General features: G+C 40.8%; 1 protein-coding gene across 5 annotated transcripts in view; it reads left to right on the top strand.

The window, feature by feature from the left end:
* CAMK1G (calcium/calmodulin dependent protein kinase IG) overlaps positions 1 to 18,503 on the top strand; it is a 109,643-nt gene that overhangs the window by 74,443 nt on the left and 16,697 nt on the right. For all 5 annotated transcript variants that reach the window (XM_073615766.1, XM_073615767.1, XM_073615768.1 and 2 more), the window contains 5 exons: positions 52 to 127; positions 3,812 to 3,924; positions 4,581 to 4,659; positions 15,456 to 15,543; positions 15,949 to 17,099. In XM_073615766.1, the coding sequence (XP_073471867.1) occupies positions 52 to 127; positions 3,812 to 3,924; positions 4,581 to 4,659; positions 15,456 to 15,543; positions 15,949 to 17,099 (1,507 nt within the window). The remainder of the gene's footprint in view (positions 1 to 51; positions 128 to 3,811; positions 3,925 to 4,580; positions 4,660 to 15,455; positions 15,544 to 15,948; positions 17,100 to 18,503) is intronic.

Raw genomic sequence — 18,503 nt, 5'->3', positions numbered from 1 at the left:
TTTTTTTTTTTAATTATGCTCTGATTCTCTTTTCACCTGATTTTTTTTCAGCTCCTGAAGTCCTTGCACAAAGGCCATATAGTAAGGCAGTGGATTGCTGGTCTATTGGAGTTATAACATATATTTTGTAAGTACAGCAGTGACAATGAGAAGCATAATGGGCCTGGTGAGCTTTGCTTGGTGCAGTATACTGTATATTTGTGTGCATAAACATGCAGAATGCCTCTAAAAGACAGAGATCCTGAGAGTTTGTAGACTGCATAAATGGCAACATTTCTGCATCAAATTGCAATTTGAGGTTTTTACAAGCTTCTGGAGCACATATCGCAAATCCTCTTCAACATAGGTACACTGGGGTTGATTTACTAAAACTGGAGAGTGCAAAATCTGGTGCAGCTTTGCATAGAAACAAATCAGCTTCCAGGATTATTTGTCAAGACTTAATTGAACAAGCTGAAGTTAGAAGCCGATTGGCTACCCTGCATAGCTGCACCAGATTTCGCACTCTACAGTTTTAGTAAACCCCACTATGTTTGTTGGCACACGATGTGCACTTGACATGCACCAAATAAAAAAAACTGCTGGAAAAGCAAAGTTTATCTGGCCCACTGTTTTTTTGTTAAGATTGTTTTCCTTTTTTACATTTCAGGATAATAAGGTTGCTTTACTAAAAAAAGTGCATGTTCATTTCGCAAAGTGAGTTTTCGCTTATCTTAGTGAGTGAGGCAAAGCTAAGCGATTTGATGACCAAAGTCATCATAGTTTCACTTCATTTACTAAGCTAAATGAAAATTCACTCTTAAAACACACAAAATAATTATTAACTTCTTGCCACCTGGCCACTGTACATACATGGCAGGATGGGCCTTTCATCCTTGTGAGTGGACATTCCTGAATCTAAGAAGGAGCGCGATCTCAATGTGCTCGTATCCCCCGGACACGGCGCATCTCCGATCGGCAGAAGGGGCCTGTGATTGGCCTTTCTGATCACATGATGTCTGTGGCCAATCACAGGCAGCGTGTGATGTAAACAGAGTCGGCTATCAGTTGATCGGGTCTGCTTCTCCTCACACGGAGCCTGTCAGTGAGGAGAAGGAGAGCCGGTGTTGCCAGCAGGGATCAGTGAGTGTAAAGCACTTTACACTCACTGATCACTCACTGATCACACAGCACGTGTCCACACACAGTAAAACGCATCTGTCCCAGTAAACAACAGCTTTGCAAATCAATCCTAGTGATCAACAGCTGCGTACATCTGTCCCAGTGGTCAACATCTGCGCACATCTATCGCAGTGATCAAAATCTGAGTACATCTCTCCCAGTGATCAACCTCTGCCCCAGTGCTCAACATCCATGCACATCTGTCCTAGTGATCCACATCTGTCCCAGTAATCAACCCCTGTCATCTGTACATCTATCATCTGCACACATCTGTCCCAGTGATCAAAATCTGCACACATCTGTCCCAGTGATCAACTATTTTGGGGTGTCATTGTTTCCTATGTACATGCTATGTTTTAGAAAAATGTGGAAAAAATGACATGTTCAAAAGACTCATTATGCCTCATAGAATATACGTTGGGGAGTTTGCTTTCCAAAATGGGGTCATTTTGTGGGCGTTTCTATTGTTCTGGTGCTCCAGTGCCTTCAAAAGTGTGATAGGTAGTCATGACATTAGATGGGTGATTTATGCTCCTAGAATGCCTGAAGTTGCTACTTGGATGTTGGGCCTCTGTATGTGGCCAGGCTGTGGAAAAGTCTTACACATGTGGTATCGCCATACTCAAGAGGAGTATCAGAATGTGTTTTGGGGTGTAATTGCAAGTATGCATATGCAGTGTGTGAGAAATAACTTGTAAATATGACAATTTTGTAAAAAATATATATATTTCTTCATTTTCCAAAGTATTGTGGGGAAAAATTGCAACTTCACAAAATTCTCTATGTCACCTACTAAATACTTTGAACTGTCTTCTTTCCAAAAAGGGGTAATTTGGGGGATATTTGTACTGTCCTGACATTTTAAGGCCTCGAGAATTTAGATAGGCCGTCAGTACATCAAGATTGTTCAATTTTTAATGATACGTGGCATAGCTTGTAGACTCTATGATTTTCACACAAACCGATTATCATACACTTATCAGGATTTGTTTTTTACCAAATACATTCTGGCCTAAATTTATGATGATATTCGGTGTAATTATATGGGTGGGTGGCAATGGCAAATAAAAGGCACCAACATCCCTGTATATAAATGTCAGGAAGAAGGAACTTATTTAGCAGGACTTTAAGGGTGCCAACGAAGAGGGAAGATGGTAATAGTAATGTAATGCTCGACAGTAGGTATGTAAGGGTTAATGATTTTATTGTTACATACAAAACATCATAAAACTACAATATGAATTATGCGCACATGTTCAGAAGTACATCTAAAAATTTAAAACAGATGATAAAAGGTAATCACTCGGTAGTAGTGTTGGAATTATTGTCCCGACATGTTTCGCACTCTGGGCTCATCAGGGGATGTTTTAAAATAAGAATAGATGTAACACTGCATATAATAAAATGAAATGCAAACATTACATTAGTTCAGAATGTAATACAAAATGATAGAATTATTAACAAACAAATACAATAAGGTATACTGTCGACCGCTAGGTCCATCAACAGAAGCTCACCCATATGTAGATCTCATACCTGCGAATCGTTGTGATAACAAGGGAAATCCTCACTAGGTGGTATATTAAAGGTGTAAGAAGATACCCAGATGAGCTTGTCAGCTGAAATCTAACCAGAAAAATGATATACGTGTAAATGTGTAATTACGTTAAAGTGTGTGTTCTACTCAAAAAAGGGAGAAAAGAAAAGAAAAAAGGGGGGGAAGAAAAAAAAAGGGGGGGGGGGGAAGAGGGGGAGAAAGGGGAGGGGGAAGAGGGGAGGAGAAGGGGAAAAAAAGGGGGTGGGAACTAATGTAATGTTTGTACTTCATTTTATTATATGCAGTGTTACATCTATTCTTATTTTAAAACATCCCCTGATGAGCCCAGAGTGGCGAAACATGTTGGGGCAATCACTCCAACGCTACTACCGAGTGATTAACTTTTATAATCTGTTTTAAATTTTTAGATGTACTTCTGAACATGTGCGCATAATTCATATTGTAGTTTTATGATGTTTTGTATGTAACAATAAAATCATTAACCCTTACATACCTACTGTCGAGCATTACATTACTATTACCATCTTCCCTCTTCGTTGGCACCCTTAAAGTCCCACTAAATAAGTTCCTTCTTCCTGACAATTATGATGATATTCGATTTAATTGGATTTCTTTTAAAACAGAAAGTAGAAATTATTGTTTTTTTCAAGATTTTTCGCTAAAAATAAAAACCCAGTAATGAATAAATACCACCAAAAGAAAGCTCTATTTGTGTGAACAAAATAATAAAAAAAATAATTTTGGTACAGTGTAGTATGACTGAGTAATTGTCATTCAAAATGCAAGAGCACTGAAAACTGAAATTGGTCTGGGACGGAAGGGGGTGAAAGTACCCAGTATTGAGGTGGTTAATTAAAAGTAAAGAATATTTACTTTAGACTCACTTTTCCAATGCGTCTCCTAGATGAGGGTGATATCAGCCAGCCTTCTTGCAGTATCCTAGGAATGTTGAAAATTCTATATCTCATGAGAATGTGCTCCAACACAGTGCATTGAGATTTTACATTTGAGACATGTGAACCTATGTAGAGGTCAAGTAGTAAATGATTTAAATAATTAAAGTTCCATAATGTTTACTTTATTTTACTCCAGATTATGTGGCTACCCCCCTTTCTATGAAGAAACTGAATCTAAGCTCTTTGAGAAAATCAAGGATGGCACTTATGAATTTGAATCCCCATTTTGGGATGACATTTCTAAATCTGGTAAGTGTTCCTGTGTGCATGCACGTAGATATGGACAACAATGTCACTTTTATCTATATATACATATATGTGTTCTGTAGCACAAAGTGAAGCATAGATTGTTAATGTGTCACCACATCCATTTATAATTTACTCAAAAAAAAAAAAGAAAAAAAAGGACTTTAAAGGTTTCCACTACTTACCCCTAAATAATGGAGATAAGTGCTAGAATTTTCCGAATAAAAGTATACAAAGTTTTTTTATAGTCCAAAAAATCATAAAATCAGCATAAAAAACTGTTTTCTCCCTAATGGATGTCATTCGATTCCCCAGTGGAGTGCATATAGCTCATACAAATCTAGCCCAAACATAGCTGTCAGGGAACCCCCAAGAGCAGTATGTAGTCAAATGATAGTAAATAGTTTGTTTTTTTATATACTAATGTTATGATTTTTGGACTATAAATGAAGTTTGTATACTTTTATACGGAAAATTCTAGTACTCATCTCCTTTATTTAGGAGTTATTAGTGGCAACCTTTAAAATCCTTCTTTTTTCTTTGTTTTTAGCACCATAGAGGTGCTAGATTCTAAATAGATCCATTAAAACATTAGCTTTTGCAACAATATTAGATTAACTATCATTTTTCAAACCTTGCTGTTTTACCTTTTCTTCCAGCAAAAGATTTCATAAGTTGCCTTTTAGAGAAGGATCCCAAAAAACGCTATAACTGTGAGAAGGCCCTTAAACATCCATGGTAAGATTGCACTTTAAGGTTCCAGTGGTAAAAACATATTAATGTTACTGTGAAATGACTCTAACAACAGCTGTTAGCAAGTGCGCAGTGGCACTTCATGTATCATTTCCACACATCTATCTTAAGTGCCATTTAAAAAAGGAAGAAAAATGTCAGACAATTTAGTCAATAAACATCGTATTGCAATTTAGAGGAATGTCAGTATATAACAATCATGCTCAATGATATGATCATCTAATTAGCTAGTGTCTGGCAGTAGGAACTAAAGACTATGAATAAAGTATCTTTTAAACTGTTCCAGAAAAAGCTAAAGTTTTGAGCCACAGTGTGTGTTGACAAAGTAAATGCCATGTTGTGCACAGCTTTTATTCTAAAATGTTGAGGTTTATGCACATTAAAATGGTATATGTCAATCTCATTATTGTGTATAATTAATCATATTTATAAATAATATATACTATTTATTCCTGTGCACAGCCTTTTTTCTAAAATGTTGAGTTTTAGTGCACATAAAAAACTATACGGCAATCTCTTCCATAGAGATAAATTCACTTCCATAGTTGATTTATAGCCTTACACCAAGCAGACCCAAATATTTCTTTGAACATAACCACATGCAAGTTTTTAATCTTTGCATATTTGTGATTGAAGTTTGTAAAAATCAAATAACAAGCCACAGTAGAAAGTACTAACTTACATTTTTTCGTTTCAATGTTTTTATTGAATTATATTGCAAAGAACAAGATGAAAACAGTGTCTGTCATACATTGACAATGAGACAAGAATCTCTTACTTAAGTACAAGTGACAGAGCATAGTAGTAATAGGTAAGCGGTAGGAAGATAGTGTTGTTACATATCAGGCGAGGGTATTGTTCACCCCCAGACACCCCTTAGGGGAACAAGCTGTGTCGAAGGGGAAGACAACACTCCTCTCCGTCAACGTGATAGTTTTTTCTTCCAAATGTGTTTTTTAATTGAAAAGAGCGAGAAATGTGATATACAGTAACTCAGTAGACAACTACAATTGGTACTTGACATCAACATTACAGGTAGGGGTTACAGAACTAAACGTATACTAACATGTGTAGTACTGAGCCCCTGTATGCTCCCAAAGAAGAGAGCATAGAAGAGGGGAAAAAAGAAAAAAAAAAGAAAAAGAGGGGAAAAAAAAGGGAAAACAAGGATGAAAGAGTAGGTGAGGGGGGCAAAAGTAGGAGTGAAGAAGAAAGGAGATGGGAGATGGGCAGGATTGTGCTCAGTGTTATAAGGGAAAGTTACATAATAACCTTATCGGTAGTCAAACCCAGGTGGCTCAATTAGTTCCAGGAAATGGGCCGTCATAGGTGGTAGCTCATAAATTAGTTAGGGACAAGGCAGAGCTCTATGATCTGGTAGGCAGAATTTCCAGTGGTGATAGAATTTATCTAGTGTTAGCTGTGCCTTTGCAAACAAGAATTCCATTGTTTGGTGGTTGTTGAGGATATCAATGGTGTCTCAGAGAGTAGGTGGGCAGACCTGTTTCCAGTGTCGGGCAATGGCTAACCGGGCAGCAATGAGTATGTGTGTAACGATGGGGTGAAATTTGGAGGGCCAATTAGAGAGTCCTAGTCCGAAGAGAGCCATGTGTGGGGTTAACTCAATGTTTATGTTAGTAACATTGTGAATAAGCGTGGAGATGTCTTTCCAGAAAGCGCCAATAGACAGACATGCCCACAATATATGTAGAATATGTCCATCCATGTCACAATTTCTCCAACAATTGCTAGAGTGGGTCGGGAACATTTGAGCCAATTTCACAGGGGTGTAGTACCACCTGTACAAAATTTTCATTGAGGTTTCCCCGTGGGAAATGTTTTTCGAGTACATGGTGGATGAGTGTAGTGCTCTGTACCAGATAACGGGAGGGATCTTGATTTGTAGCTTGGTTTCCCAGTATTTTATAGTTGAGGAGTGCTCCTCCGTATTTGGTTTTGTTAATAGGCTATAAAGATAGGATATGCCACGAGTTTTGTTGTTGGTTGAAGACAGAAACTGTAGGATGTCCTTAGTTCAAGTGTTGTGTGAGGTTGAGATGGTGTTGAGAATATGACGGAGTCTTAAGTAGATCTAGAAATCCTTATTGGAGATGGCAAAATGGTCTTTAATTTGGAGGAAGGGTAATAATTGATCATGCTGGAACAGGTCTCCAATCTTTCGAAGACCTTGTGAGGACCAATTCTGGCGATAAGAGCGATAAGGCTGAGAGTGGAAGTTGGTGAAGGGCAGTCACATGTATTCCTTTTGCGGATTGTAGAACCAATTTCCATGTGGATAATGTAACATTAACCATTGGGAGGAAGGAGTGTGGATGGTGGTATCCCAGCCATATGGCAGCCAACGAGAGTAAAGGGGTTTGGGCAAAGGTATTCGCTTCAATAAGAGTCCAAGGTTGCGATGAGGACATGTTCCATAGCATTTTGGTTTGATCTAAGATTATTGCTTTGTAGTACATACGGAGATCAGGAACACTGAGGCCTGCATAGGCCTTGGGCGTGTTGAGTAGAGAGGGTTTGATGCGTGGCTTGCGTGCCACCAAATGAAGTGATTAATGATCTGTTGAAGTATGCCTATGTCCGACTGTAGGATCGGTATTGGTGAAGTCCTAAAGAAATATAGAACGTGTGGCAGGAGAAACATCTTGGACAGGGCTATTCGGCCTGCCCAAGAAGCATGCATAGAATGGAGAGATTGGACAATATCTTGTAATTTCTGGCTCAGGAGAGACATGTTAGTACGGAGAAGGAGGGTAGAGGGGGAAGTCAGCTGGATACCTAAATAGGTCATGGAGGAGCTGGGGGCCCAGGAAAAGTGGGAAGAGGTAGTAATAGCTTCTTTAAGTTGTGGGGTCATGGAGACTCCTAGCATGGCAGACTTAGAATGATTCAATTTATACGTGGACACATTACTAAATTGTTGTAGGAGATCACACAGTGGGGGCAAGGAATGTAATGGGTCAGTGAGCCAGATGATTACATCATCGGCGTAAAGGCCAATCATGTGGTGATTATGGTAAACAGACAGGCCAGTAATATTTGGATGTTTTCGAATTGCTTGTGCCAGTGGTTCAATCACCAGCGTAAATATTAATGGGGACAAGGGACAACCCTGGCGAGTACCATTGGTGATGGGGAAGGGGGTGGATAACATACATCATGACTCTTGTTGACGGTGTAGAGTAGAGACCCAGGATGGCTTGGTGAAATGGGCCATGGATGCCAAATTTCTGAAGGACTGAGTCTAAATACAACCAGTTGACCCTGTCAAATGCCTTCTCTGCATCAAGAGAGATCAGCAGAGAAGGCGTTCAGTGGTGCTCAGCCCAAAGGATAAGGTCTATAAACCTTCACGTGCCATCTGAAGCTTGTTGGGAGGGGATGAAGCCTACTTGATCTGGGTGGACCAGGTTAGGTATGTAGGTCGCAATGTGGGTAGCTAATAGTTTTGTATAGATCTTGAGATCGGTGTTAAGTAGGGATGTGGAGTGGTAATTGGCTGGATCATGGAAAGGTTTGCCGGGTTTGTGCATGGTGGTTATAACCACTTCAAGGGATTCAGATGGGATCTCGCCTGTTGATAAGAACCTATTAAAGGAGTTACAAAGGTGGGGTACTAGTTGTTCTGCATATGACTTGTAATATTCTTTGATGAAACCATCTGGGCCTGGGGCTTTGTGGGAGGGGAGATCTTTGATAACTTGGTGAATCTCTCTATGTGAGAATGGCTGGGCCAATGATTCGAGTTGAGGTGTAGCTAGTGAAGGTAGTTGGAGAGGGTCAAGAAATTCTTGTATTAATTGGGGTGGGTTCATGGTGGGGTTCAGAGTTTGATTGGGAAGGTTATATAGTTTTGAGTAGAAGGCGCTAAATCCGTCTGCTATTTCTTTTGGATTTGTTAGATTATGTCCCTTTAGTATTTAGAAGGAATGGAATTCTGTTTTGCGCTGCCCTTCATTTATATTGCTGGGCCAGGAGTTTCTCAGCTTTATTCGCCTGGGAGTACCAGGTGAGGCAAGGCGCTTATGGTAAAAGTCGTGGCCTTTTCGAAGGTAGGAGCTGAGGTTATTTTTTCAGCTTGCTCAGTTCTGCCGTGGTAGCTGGATTGGGATTTTGTTTATTCAGGGAATCAAGGGTACGAATTTCGTGGAGAAATGAATTTATGGTGTGGGTTCTCTTTTTCTTTTCCTGGGCGCCCAACTGCAGACAAGTCCCCTGTATGACAGATTTGTGGGCATTCCAGAGCATACTTGAATTAGAAATGGAGCCAGTGTTGTCGGTGAAGAAAGATGATATCTCGGATCGGACCTATTCTCGGGTCTCCGGCAAGCTCAAGATCGAAAACGCCATAAGGTGTGTCTAGGGGTAGTGGGGGACAGAGAAATAGTAATAGATACTGGGGTGTGGTCCAACCACGTGATCAGCCCTATTGTGGACTTTGGAGGTTACGAACCGGTCGATCCTAGAATATGATCTTTGGATGTTTGAATAGAAAGAATAATCCCTCTCAGTACCGTGCTGACACCTCCAGGGGTCATAAAGATCTTCTAGGGTAAGCATGGAAGAGAGGGCTGTGGATCTTCTGTGCTTTTTATTAGATAAATCCATCAGGGGGTCTATGACTTCATTAAAATCACCACATATTATGATTTGATCTTTGGGATAATGTTGGATTTTCTGCATTACGAATTCATAGAATGATTTCTGGTGGGTGTTGGGAGCATAGATGTTCACGATTATGAGGGGTTGGTTATTGAGTGTGACTGATAAGATTAGGTATCTGCCAGAGGGGTCCTGATCAAGGTGAGTAAGGCTAAACGAGACAGATGAGCGTATTGCTATCATGACTCCTCTTGTTTTCTTGCTGGCTCGTGCTTGAAAACAATGGGGGAATAATTCATGGGAACATTGGGGTGAAGTATGTTCTGCAAAATGTGTTTCTTGAACGCACAGTATGTCTGCCTTTAGTGAGATAGCTTATCGCCATAGAAGTGAGCATTTAACAGGGCTGTTGAGGCCCTTAGCATTGTGGGAGATTATTGTGAATGACATGTTGCCTTATGAAGTAAATTTGATTGCAGGTGCTGTGATGCTACTAAGACAATTATCCCCCAATTACAGAAAAGGAATATGAGGGGGAGGGGAACAAATATGTTTCAGAAGCAGCAATATACGCAATGAGGTGTGTGGACAGATCAGGGCCCTCAGTGATGAGGAGGACGTGATCTGCACACAAAGAGCAGAGTTAAATCTACAAATGGGTTTGTGAAACAAGCTAGAAATTATAATTCTTACAGTGCTATATTTATAAACTTTAACCAGTGAATGTGCTTAGCACATCAAAGAAAAATTGTGGAGCGTGGAAAGGGTAACATGAGTGTTTCCACTCCTCCACAACTTGTTAACTTGAATAAGGAGAACGTTATCCAGCCTTAAGTAAGTGTTTTCCTGGTGTTAGCCACGGTGTGGGCGGGCTTCCTGAAATTAAGTCGAGAGCGTGAGTCCCAGGGATTATTTATTTTGGGGGGTTTCCTCACATTGGGGGTTGATATGGGTGTTTGTGAGATTATACCCCAATTGTTGAGCTGTTTCATGCCATCCTTAGGCGTCAGAATGGAGACTTGTAGGTTGCGATAGGTTACCAGCAGCTTTGTGGGGTAGCCCCACTTGTAGGTTATCTTGTGTTCACTCAGTACAGAAGTGACCGGAGCAAAGGCTTTGCGAGCTTGAAACGTAGCTGCAGAGATGTCGTTGTATAGGGATATCTTATTAAAGTGTTCCGGTAGAGAGCGCATGGATCACGCCGCACGCATGATATCCTCCTTAACATTTCCGGAAGAGCTGATGAAGGTATGGTATTATTTCAGGGGTGGCCAAGGATTCAGAGACCCCCTTAATCTTGATACTATTCCGTCAAGAGCAATCTTCGAGGTCTGCGACTTTTAAGCGGAGCATGTGGATAGTGGCAGCTTGATCATCCTGTTTATCGACGATGGCGTTATGAGCCTTTGTGGTATGAAACAGGTACTGCTCAATTTGATCTGTGCGTTGTTCTAATAGGTTAACCTTTTCCTGCATCTGATTAATGGAGATTTTTAATTCCCTATGAAGATCAGCTTGCAGGGATAATAGCATGGCTTTTAGAGAGTGTTCAGAGGCTGGGTGATCAGTTGTGGGATATGCTGCAAGGGACTGTGAAGCATGTGGATCTGCTGTGGGACTGCAGGTCCCAGCTCCATGTTGCTTCTTGGTGGGAGGCTGTTTGTTAGGGGATTGTGCAGATGAGTCAGCTAGCCTCTTACCTCTGTCTCCTGGAGAGGGGGATTGCTCATGTTGTCCTCCATGTCAAGAAGTGCAGATGAAGCCTCAGTGTTCTGATCCGGCGGCCGCTCCGGGTCTCCACGCTCCCAGACCGGCGCCATGTTGGGATCCTTGCTGTGCGGGCTGCATGTAATAATCCAGCAGCCTACGGGGTGCCTTGAGCTGCTGTCTTCTGCGAGACATAACCAGAGGAGTGCCCTGGATGTGGCCCTCTGTTCCGGAAGGTGTATGCTGTGGTAAGGTAGGCTGGATGTGTGCTGTGGAGGAGCGGAGTAACAGCTTTAAGTGACCGTCTTCCTCAGCGGCCAGGCCAAGCCCCCACTAACTTACAAAGAGCATTTATCTAATAAATGGCAAACATTTTATGTTTTGTTTATAAGATATTGTATACCTTAATTTATATGTGTCTTATCGCGCTCATTCTCTTTAGATTGGTGGTTATTAGTTCCTTGTCCGCAAAATTGTGGAAACGCACAATAACATCTTGTGGTAGGTTTCCTCTGACTTCGGGTGGTTTCCTGATTCTGTGCACCCTGTCCACTTTCAGCTTTCGGCCTACTTCCATTGGGTTCAACAAATCATTAAAAATTTCTTCCATTTTACGCTGGAGGTTCTCTATTCCGTCTTGTGGTTCCGGGAGGCCTCTGATCCGGAGGTTCTTTCTTCTGTTGCGATTTTCTTGGTCCTCCAATCTATATTTGATAATTCTATGTTCAACCTGCATAGCTTCCATCTGATGTTTCATTTTTTGGATTTCGGCTCCCTGTGTTCCCACTATGGTTTCCACATCTTCAACTCTTTTCAGTAAATGGCTCATATTTTCGTGGACTATATTGATCTCCCCCTTGATTGATGCTTCCAGTCTGGCGAACATCTCTGCTATTTCTTCTTTCGTGGGGAGTGTTCTACCCTGCTGGAGTTCGCCTGATGATTCCTCATCTCCATCTTGACTTATAAGTCTTGTATCCCCTTCGGCCGTTTGTTTTCTTGTTCCCATTTTGCCTGTCCGCTCCGGTGTCTTGTTTTTTGTGCCTGTCATCCCTGTTGCTGCTATAGCCCCTGTTGATTCACTCGAACTCTCTTTGCTACCATCGTTCGTCATGTATCTCCTGATTGTACCAGGGCTTGAGCTAGTCCTGGGTGGATTTACCGTATTCCCTCTGGCTGACTTGCCCCTCATTTCCCTATTTCTTCCGGCCCCTCAAAGGGGTAGGCCGCTAAGATATGCTGACCCTGACAGTGAGGGAGTCCTCAAGAGTTACCCCGGAATGGCATTCACAGTGAACCTGGGTTTTCAGTCCTAGTGGTCTACTGCTAGGCTAGTAGTGCTTAAACTTCAAGACAGTGACAAAAAATCAAGAGACTAGAGGGTATGTTCGTCAACTCGAGGACGTGTGCCACTAATTCCAACCCTGCGTTATGATCCCGGGTGTTTATCGACTGTGACGGGCTCTGGGAGTACCAACGTCGTTGTGAGGTCGTCTATCACGCCTCCCGCCTTTCCCATCTACCCTTCCTTCAGTTATATCCTGGTTAGTACTAGTTGTTGAGCGCTGATTAGATAATTTTTGTACTATGTTTACAGACACTTAATGTTGTGAGTTATAGCCAATAGCATCGTGACTTAAGGCCCACTCTTTTCAGGGATGGGGGGGTAAAGACATCCAGCCAGCTGTAAATCTCATTGTGACAGTCACTTACCCTCCTCGTGGATTTAGTATTTTGCAGAGTCTTACCCTTCCTGGCTCTTTACATCTCCTGGATGCTTCCCGCAGTGCTCAGATTCCCACTTACTTGCTTCTCAGTTGAAATCTTCGATTCCTGCTACGTGCACTTCAGCGACTCTTTCAGTGGTTTCCACACTGACAGAGATCTCTTCCTAAGAGCTGGTTTCTCTCTCTCTGGGACGGGGGGTATGACGGCGTCCCCAGCCGCAGACCCGGCCGTACTCCTCTCTTGCTACCACCGCCGTCTCCGCGAGCCGCCGCGCCGTCTCCACCGCCCTCCTCTCCACCCTCGGTCTCAGAAGCTGGGGAGGATGCTGAAGGAGAGGGAGGCAAACGGGAGGATATTGGCCGCGTGCTCCTCGTGGTGGTCACAGCGCGCCGGGACGAGAGGGGGGGGGGCGGCTAGTGTTGGCTCCGTGAGCGCGTCGTCTTCATCACGGCTGGAGGGACGCCGAGCTGCCGCCTCACATCTCTAGCGATCCGTCCTCGCCCACATCCGGCTCTTATCGCGCTCATTCTCAATTATATAATTGTTAAATTTCTTCCTGGCTAGCCCACCATTTGGGGTGGTGAGGAACTTGCGGTGTTGTGACTGCAATTCAAAATGTTGTTTGCATAGGAAGGAGATGGAGAAAGCCATTGTAGTCAATTCCTCTGACAGCTACAATAGCTTATATTAAAGTCGCTATGTTACATTTTGCTTTAAAAAAAAAGGCAAAGCACCTGGGACGAACTTTAGAAGACACAGACTGGTCTAACATATGGCTCACATCTAAGTCATCTTCACCCAACATCTTAGCACTGGAGACAAATTATAAAGTCCTAACTCGCTGGTACCTTGTACCCGCTAGAGTGGCAAAATATTCACCTAATACCTCAGCTCTTTGTTTTCGAGGATGCCCAGAAATAGGCACATATTTACACATATGGTGGACGTGCCCAGTAATCCAAACCTTCTGGAAGGAAGTCTTCGTGATTGCATCTAAAATATTTTAAAAAATAATACAACCAGATCCATATTTAACTTTACTTAATCTAAAACCGGAATGGTTAACACTCTCTCAATTCAAACTTATGATCCAACTAATAACGGCTGCAAAACAAACAGTGGCCAAGGCATGGAAATCTCCTACATTGGTACTAGCAGAAACCATTCACAGAATGAATAATACAATGTCCCATGCTAAGATGGTAGCCATCGATCAAAATCAAATTCCAAAATTTGAAAAACTTTGGCATCCTTGGATAAAACAACAGTTCCTGTCAAACTTCAATGACTCTGTCCTGTTGCCATGGTAACAGATTAAATGACTTACAGAGACACCCATTCTAAGGCTTCAAAGAGAACTAAAAAGAATAATAAACTGACGAGCGGGACAACCTTGTGGACCATACCTCTACCTTTCAACCCTTTTTCTTCTTTCTCTTTCCTTTTCCTTACGATTAAAGCTCATTATCAGAATTTATTTGACCAATATACACTCTACTTGTAAACAATATGTATAGTAGGTATAAATCATTTAAATACCTACAAAAGTAACTAAGGAAATGATATATATCTTTAATTTAGGTTTACGTGAACCCAATGTTTAATATTTGAAATTTCATGATATTTACCTATATAAACCCTACTGTAAAACAATGAGCTTACTTTATAGATCCTTGTAAACTTACTTTATGTATCTTTATAACATTGTATACTCAATAAACTTCTTTTGACAAGGAAAAAAAAAAAGGCAAAGCGATAACAGTGTGGTATCAATTGGCCAGTGTCCTGAGGATTCTAACCAAAAACATCTACTCCTTACATATTTAAAACTATAAAGCACACTTTAAGGGAAGGTGCCATGATTGATTAACGATATGTGCTTTCATTACTACCCCTCTCGAAGCATGCCAGTCCCTAGGCTGCCATGAAAATATCTGATCAGTAAGTTACAGATACTTATATACAGCAAGTCGGATCTCCTGGCATACATACTTTTTACAGGCAAGTAACTTTCAGTAGTGGAGCTAGATGATCAAAGTGACAGTCAAACAACATTTTCAGTTGTTGAAACAGCATTTTTTTCTTCTTTAAGCCACCCTTTAGGAAAATAAAGCAGGATTACCCTGTAGCATATATCATTCTTTACACTGAACTGAAAATGATTCAGCCTTATGTCTGTTTTAGTCCCAAGCATTATAAAAATATAATTTGGCCCATATTGTGTTGTGCATGCTTTTTGTACTTATTCAGATACTAATAAAAATAATTTGACACAGTGGACTCCATTCATGAAGTGGTATCTATCCCTTTAAGCAATGCGGTAAAATAACGCATTGCGTTTTCCAAAAATATTTTGGCCATTCACTAAAAAATGCTTCTAAAACACTGCATGAGGTATTTTTCCAAAATACGCAGTATTTACCTCATGAAGCCATGCAGTATTTTATCTCATGTGATATCCAGTGGGATAGCTACAGTGTAGAAGAGTTAGAATCCCTGTCAGTTTATATTGCTAATAAAGAGGTTAAATGGTTTAAACTGCAGAAATATGCCAACTCACAAAGTCGCCACAGTCCCTGCAGCATACAGTATGTGTTAATACAAATTAAAAAAGGCGACTATAATACCAGTCAAAGGAAAGCTGCTTTGTTTTAGTTATTTTATTTGGTTATATTTCGTTTCTCATTCACTACAGGACTAAGCAACTGGTGTTTTTCTTTTTACAGGATTGCTGGGAACACTGCTCTCCGTCGAGATATTTATCATTCAATAAGCATCCAGATTAAGAAGAACTTTGCTAAAAGCAAATGGAGAGTAAGTGGTTTGCACATTTTTGTATAATGTTGGATAATTAGTCAAGTCCATCTAGTTCAACCAAAGAAAAGAAATAAATAAATAGAGAATTTCCATATACAGAGTCCTATATCCATGCTTACTGTACACATGTTCTTAAGAAAAAAAAAAAGGCTCCTTGTTTCAAAAAATATATAATTTACACCATCAGGCTCTAACAACAATCTATGCTTTATCTGCTCACTTGCAAGTAAAGACCAGTAATTCTACTTTATATAAAAATAAATCAAATTTATTTTGCAGAAAAATATCATCACTGTAGCATGCAGTGGCATACTCAAGAGAAGGAAAATTTCTGCATTTATTGAGTGAGATGCAATAAATCTAAATATAAAATCAGTAATAGTTTGTTATCTTTTTTTGCAGCAAGCATTCAATGCAGCAACAGTTGTTTATCACATGAAAAAAATGCATATGCATAACAGTCAGCAAAGCTGTGGATCTCCTTCTGAGGTAAAGATTGGAGTGCCCGCTATCAAAGTATATGATGCTACAAGACCATCAACCCCAATCATCAGCACTTCTCAGGACGGAAGCCTATATGACAAGGATAGCTTCCTTGTCCATGCAGCCAACAAACTGTCTACTGGGAGTACAGAGACAAAGAGTCTATGTAACCTTTGCCATGATAAGAACAATCCTGATACAATAAAAGCAACAAATGATGTATGTGATAACTTTTCAAAAGATACCAGTTCAGTGGATTTCCACCAGAGTCATCTTGAGCAAAACAAGAGGGCTAATGATAATTCATCTCACCATAAACCAACTCAAGGCCATGTTCTTCCCAAGTCAAATCAAGGGGTGCAAAGTGACCCTCCCAAAAAATACCTCAGGAATATAAAACAAAATAGTGCTACACAGACCAGTCCAGTGCACAATACACTTTCAGAAATAAATCAAGCTGCTTCCATAAACAATGATCACTCCCCAACAATGGTCAAGCCACGTGCTAGTCAGGCTACAAAATCTACAACTCTGAGTAGACCAACACAATCTGATTCACATTCAAAGGACAACCAGCAACAGAAACCTAAAAGCATTTCTCAATCTCTTGATCTCACATTGCCACCTTCTGAGAAAACTAAAGGACATAGCTTACACGAAACACCATCTGCAAATACATCTTGCAAAAAGATAACTTCACCAGTTAATGTTACAACTAACACCACTCAAAAGCCTCCTCCTCAAGCAAGTCCAACTTCTCAGAAAACTCCCATAAAGGAATCCAGCTCTCCAAAGATCCTTTCAAAAAAGATCAGTGCTCAGACTTCTGTTAAAGAAAGCACAGCCAAGAAGAACAGCACGAAGAAGTCTAACTTAGAACATGATATCCTATGCATGGAAATCCCTCAGTGCAAACCCTTGGACTTATCAAATGTAACTGCTAAGACTGATAAGTTTTCAGTTCCTACTAATTTATATGTGGCAAATGGAAGCTCAGGTGAAACCTATGAGAAAGGAAAGCCAATATCCTGCTCAGAACATGTTCTGATGAAGAAAGGTCACAAAAAACAGTAAGTTATGCAATATTATATCAAAATTCTGTATGGCCTGCACCTCCCAAGACTAAAGCAATTTTGTTAGATGCAATAGAAAAGGAACTTAGAAAATTTTAGTTCTATTGTTCCATTCTATTGTTCCCCAGTGTTCTCAAATGTTTATATTTCTTAGCCATTTTTTTTTTTATCAGTGTCATAAAATTCTTAAACTCAAATTAATTTATACTTCTTAGGGAGATAATCTGTAATCCTCAACCTTTGTATTGCTAATAAAGTGATTCTAATGCCGCATACACACGAGCAGACTTTCTGGCAGACTTGGTCTGGCGGACTGGACTCAGTCGGACAATTCGATCGTGTGTGGGCTCCAGCAGACTTTTTTTCCCCAAAAGTCCGATGGACCTAGAAATAAAACATGTTTCAAATCTTTCCAACGGACTCGAGTCCCGTCGAAAAATCCTCTCATCTGTATGCTAGTCGGACGGACTAAAACCGACGCTAGGGCAGCTATTGGGTACTGGCTATCAACTTCCTTATTTTAGTCCGGTTGTACGTCATCACATACGAATCCGTCGGAAAGACTATTGGACCTAGTCCATCGAAAAGTCCCCTCGTGTGTATGTGGCATTACTGCCAGTGACAGGAAATAGTTGCCACTTGCATGCACATTAAACTACTAAGCCTTTAAACTGAAATCCTTCACCTTGTTCTCCCAGGGACTCGGCTACTTCCTCTCAGAACACCTGCTTTGTGTTTATATTAGAGATTAGAAGGCTGCCAAGTCACTGCTGGGAGGTGGAGCAGGTGTGTTTGTGTGTGTTTCTGTACTGCCTACTGATGCAGTACTTCTTACTGTACTGATGATGAAATACGATTCCACAGTACTTACTGTTTGTTAAAATAAAACACTTGAATGTTCTTAGCCTGTCCCAAGTTCACTTCAAGAAGGTGGGTAACCCATATGTAATGGTTTTTAGAATGCCTTCTAAACATTATCTCAAAATTCTATATCAGGCATAGTCTAACATTACCTGTGTTATAATAACTTTTTTGCTGTTACCTGCAGCGTTTAACATAGTTTTAATAGTGAGAGATACATGAAGTTTGTTAGGAAAATATTTCATATTACCTCTCCACTGACTTGTAACCCCTGGCCTCCTGTAGTGATAGTCACCACAAAACCTTCTGGCCCTGTTGATTTAAAGTACTAGGGCTTGTCCCTACACTCAGTTGGATCAGTAAGTGCTTCTTGGAACCTGGATTTCTTTTTTGGCACTTTGGGTCTTGTCATCTGATCAGTGGTGGCCCGTCCACAGGGGGCGATCAGGCACTGCCCCACCAAGCTTTTGGCAAAAAAAAGGTCACTTTAACCACTTCATCCCCAGAAGGATTTGCCCCCTTCCTGACCAGGCCATTTTT

Source organism: Aquarana catesbeiana, linkage group LG02 (assembly GCF_042186555.1).
Source record: "Aquarana catesbeiana isolate 2022-GZ linkage group LG02, ASM4218655v1, whole genome shotgun sequence".
Lineage (NCBI taxonomy): Eukaryota > Metazoa > Chordata > Amphibia > Anura > Ranidae > Aquarana > Aquarana catesbeiana.
The sequence above is the reverse complement of the archived record's forward strand: the minus strand, read 5'-3'. Positions and strand labels throughout refer to the sequence as shown.